At 58.1% G+C, this 4596-nt stretch overlaps 1 protein-coding gene across 2 annotated transcripts; it reads left to right on the plus strand.

Moving 5' to 3' along the window:
• The first annotated feature begins 265 nt into the window (after positions 1-265).
• NKX2-1 (NK2 homeobox 1) lies at positions 266-3262 on the plus strand. Of its 2 annotated transcripts, XM_006913468.1 has the most exons (4): positions 267-342; positions 815-959; positions 1058-1443; positions 2377-3262. In XM_006913468.1, exons 3-4 carry the CDS (start codon positions 1071-1073, stop codon positions 3111-3113), a joined length of 1110 nt encoding a protein of 369 aa, XP_006913530.1. In that variant the 5' UTR covers positions 267-342; positions 815-959; positions 1058-1070; the 3' UTR covers positions 3114-3262. The 2 variants fall into 2 exon arrangements, with proteins under 2 accessions (XP_006913529.1, XP_006913530.1); XM_006913467.1 differs by lacking the exon at positions 815-959 and having other exon boundaries at positions 266-342.
• The last annotated feature ends 1334 nt before the right edge of the window (positions 3263-4596 follow it).

Here is a 4596-nt window from a genome sequence, read left to right on the forward strand (position 1 = left end):
GAAGACCCTGAGCTGAGGGGAGGAGGACGCGGGGATCTGGGACAACCTCTCCGCAGTAGCGGATCCCCTGCTCAGCGCCCCCTCCGCCCGCTGGGATTTTCTCTCGGGTAGGGGGAAAGGGGGCGGGGAGCAGAGGTGTCCCTCTGACGGCGGCAGAAGCGGCAGACAGACTGACAGACACGCAGCCAACAGTGCGGCCCCAGGGTTCGTCCCCAGACTCGCGAGCTCATTTGGTGGCGACTGGGGCTCGGCGCCGCGAAGCTCGATGTGGTCCGGAGGCAGTGGGAAGGCGCAGGGCTGGGAGGCCGCGGCGGGAGGGAGGAGCAGCCCCAGCAGGCTCAGGTGAAACCCCTACCCGGTCCCTTGGCCCCCTCCCTCTAAACACCTGTCTCCGCCTGGGGAACCCCGACCGAACTGGAAAGTGGTTCACTTTCTAACTCAGCAAGTTGGTTGCAAAGCAGCATTCACCTTCCTTCCTCACCATCATCCCTCCTTGGCTACTCCCCACCTCACTTCTTGCCCTCCCTTCTCTCGGTTTCCTCCTCCTTTCCCTCCCCCGCCTTCTCCTGCGCGCCGCCCGCACCCCACAAAATATGGAGGTGGGGGTATTGGGGGAGGGGGAAAGAAATGCTTTAGGTCGCGTCTCTGCCTCTCTCTCTCTCTCTCTCTCTCTCTCTCTCTCTCTCTCTCTCTCTCTCTTTCTCTCTCACCTAAAAATCCTGACAAGTGAAACTTAAAGGTGTTTACCTTGTCATCAGCATGTAAGCTAATTATCTCGGGCAAGATGTAGGCTTCTATTGTCTTGTTGCTTTAGCGCTTACGCCCCGCCTCTGGTGGCTGCCTAAAACCTGGCGCCGGGCTAAAACAAACGCGAGGCAGCCCCCGAGCCTCCACTCAAGCCAATTAAGGCGGACTCGGTCCACTCGGTTACGTGTACATCCAACAAGATCGGCGTTAAGGTAACACCAGAATATTTGGCAAAGGGAGAAAAAAAAAAGCAGCGAGGCTTCGCCTTCCCCCTCTCCCTTTTTTTTCCTCCTCTTCCTTCCTCCTCCAGCCGCCGCCGAATCATGTCGATGAGTCCAAAGCACACGACTCCGTTCTCAGTGTCTGACATCTTGAGTCCCCTGGAGGAAAGCTACAAGAAAGTGGGCATGGAGGGCGGCGGCCTTGGGGCTCCGCTGGCGGCTTACAGGCAGGGCCAGGCGGCACCGCCGGCCGCGGCCATGCAGCAACACGCCGTGGGGCACCACGGCGCCGTCACCGCCGCCTACCACATGACGGCGGCGGGGGTGCCCCAGCTCTCGCACTCCGCCGTGGGGGGCTACTGCAACGGCAACCTGGGCAACATGAGCGAGCTGCCGCCGTACCAGGACACCATGCGGAACACCGCCTCGGGCCCTGGATGGTACGGTGCCAACCCAGACCCGCGCTTCCCCGCCAGTAAGTGAGGCCGTCCCGCTGTGGGGCCGCGGGCTGAGCGCGGGAGGTGCGGGGTGAGCCGCCCGGAAGGCGCGGCGCCTGCCTGCTGTGCGCTGGGCATCAGGGTGGGCGGCCGGGCAGCGGCGCCAGGGAGTCGGGCGCGGGAGCTGGGGATTCTTCCCGGTGCTGGGCTGAGGGGTCCAAGAAGAGACACTTAGTAGCGCTGCGGTCCCGCAGGCAAGTGCTGGTATTCGGCGTCTCCCAGATGTGGCCAACTGGCAGCTCTGCTCCGCGCGCGAGATCTCAGAGTGCCCACCGAGTCTCCCCTCTAACTTAGGAAGTCGGGGCAAGCAGGACGCCGAGAGACGCGGCCTGGCGGGGCGGGAGGCTGTCGTGCTGGGACGCGCTCAGGCGCGGGGCCGGCCTCTCTCCGGTCTAGGCAACTGGGAGGGTGAGCAGCCCTAGAGAGGGATCTAAATGGATAGAGCAAGCGTCCACACTGGGGCTGACAGGAGAGAAGGGCGAGAGGCAAAGCGTCTGGGGGTCCCTAGCTTTCGAAACACCTCCTTTCCTAAGCTCCCAAAGTTAGGGTCTACCGTCGGACCCCAGCTCCTGGCCTGGGCCCCGTTGGCCGCCGGTGGCCCGTTAACCCCGCGACTCCAGCCTGGATTGGGCACGAAAGGAACTGGAGCGACCTTTCTTCACAGTGCTTTTGGGTGGAGCACTGAGACTGAGGGAGGTAGCTGGGGTTGAGGAGGAAGCTCTCCAGTCAACCCCTCGACGGCACCGCCCGGGCAAGCGCTGGCGATCCCCGCGGCTGGGCCTCTCAGGGCTGAGGCGGCCTAGGTGAGGAGGGCGCCGTCGGGGCCGGGCCTGGCCGGCCAAGGGCGCGGAAGGCAGAAGTGGCTTGGCCCGGCCCGGCCCCGGCCAACGCTGTGCGTTTGTCGCTTGCAGTCTCGCGCTTCATGGGCCCGGCGAGCGGCATGAACATGAGCGGCATGGGCGGCCTGGGCTCGCTGGGGGACGTGAGCAAGAACATGGCCCCGCTGCCAAGCGCACCGCGCCGGAAGCGCCGGGTGCTCTTCTCCCAGGCGCAGGTGTACGAGCTGGAGCGACGCTTCAAGCAGCAAAAGTACCTGTCGGCGCCGGAGCGTGAGCACCTGGCCAGCATGATTCACCTGACACCGACGCAGGTCAAAATCTGGTTTCAGAACCACCGCTACAAGATGAAGCGCCAAGCCAAGGACAAGGCGGCACAGCAGCAACTGCAGCAGGACAGCGGCGGTGGCGGAGGAGGCGCCGGATGCCCACAGCAGCAGCAAGCACAGCAGCAGTCGCCGCGCCGCGTTGCGGTGCCGGTCCTGGTGAAAGACGGCAAACCCTGCCAGGCGGGCGCCCCTGCTACTGGCGCAGCCAGCCTGCAAGGCCACGCGCAACAGCAGGCGCAGCAGCAGGCGCAGGCCGCGCAGGCGGCGGCGGCAGCGATCTCAGTGGGCAGCGGTGGCCCCGGCTTGGGTGCACACCCGGGCCACCAGCCGGGTAGCGCGGGCCAGTCGCCGGACCTGGCGCACCACGCCGCCAGCCCCGCGGCGCTGCAGGGCCAGGTCTCCAGCCTGTCTCACCTGAACTCTTCGGGCTCGGACTACGGCACCATGTCCTGCTCCACCTTGCTATATGGTCGGACCTGGTGAGAGGACGCTGGGCCGATCCCAGCCCAGCCCACTGCCTCACCGCTTCCCCTCCTGCCCGCCACACACACCAACCACCCGCCGCTCCATGTGCTTCGACTTTTCTTAAGAACCTGTCCCGTTTAGACCAAGGGGAAAAAAACACAAAGGCCAAACTGCTGGACGTCTTTCCTTTTTTTTTTTTTTTTCTAAAATTTGTGGGATTTTTTTTTTTAAGAAAATAAAAACAACCAAGCGAATCCAATTCTTTAAGGAGCCTTTAAACAGAGAAGGACATAACAAAACAGCTTTGGGCGTGTCTTTTAGATGGTTCAAATGGGTTTTCCACACCCAGGCGGGGCAGAGTTTGGAGAGGGCTCTATGCTGAGGTGGCTCTGGACTCTAAAGATCTCAAACTTCACTCTGGGTACACTGTGCCAGCAAAGTGGACTCGCTTGTAAATACCAGGATTTCTTTCGAAGGGGAGACAGGGCCTGGGGAGAGGAAAGACTCTTCTACAGAACCCACTTGTCACTGACACAAAGGAAATACCCCCTCTCAGCAAGCTCTGACTGCCCAGGCTCAGCCTGAGGGCCCTGGCTAAAACTGTTTTATGTTTGATGTGAACTTGTAGCTGTTAAACGCTGTCGACGTTGGACTAAACTAGTTTTTAGTAATCTGTACATTTTGTTGTTAAAAAAAAAAAACAAAAAAACAAACAAACAAAAAAAACAACCCAGTCCCGATCCCCAGCCCATTATATTTTTTGTGGGCGCTGATAAATCTGTGTATATTATTTGGCAGTTTGGAATTTGCAGCGTCTTTTTCTGTTGTAACTTATGTAGATATCTGGCTTAAATATAGTTCCTAAGAAGCTTCTAATAAATTATACAAATTAAAAAGATTCCTTTTCTGATTAAAAACCCACCTTTTGTTTGGTTTTGATTTGGCTTTAAATGGCATTTTTTAATGGGGCGGCTCATGATTAGCCTGATGAGATTGGAATTGTTTGGGGACTCAAAGGATCCTGAATCAGCTAAGGAGGCCTGACTCCAGTCTTTGCCCCATGCAAAGAGGGAGCTTTTCTCTGCTTCCGAATTGAGTAGAACCAAACCTTGAGCAGTTCTGGGACACAGCAATAAAGAGGAGAAAAGATAAACTACTTCCACCAGGAGGGAAAGGCAGAAAGGAATAGAACTAGACCAAAGGACTAGTTTTCAGAGACAGGCTTCTGTTTTTTGAAACCTCAGATGTATCCACTGTGGTCTTACACAGCTAAGCCAACGTTTTAAGAAAGTCCGCCAGGACATTTTAAATAACCCCGAATGACAATCGTTATTACTGAGCAGATCGCCCCTGTAGATTTCAACATCAATCTTTTATTTCTAATCCGCAGCTGAGCCTTGTCGGAATTAGAATTCGATGGGCGGTTGTTTTCGAAAGTGTCGGAAAGTCGTTACCAGATTTCATTTCTACTAGAAAACGGCCGTCCCCGCGCAGGACTGGC

The sequence above is a fragment of the Pteropus alecto genome, unplaced genomic scaffold, assembly GCF_000325575.1.
Source record: "Pteropus alecto unplaced genomic scaffold, ASM32557v1 scaffold104, whole genome shotgun sequence".
NCBI classification, from domain to species: Eukaryota; Metazoa; Chordata; class Mammalia; order Chiroptera; family Pteropodidae; genus Pteropus; species Pteropus alecto.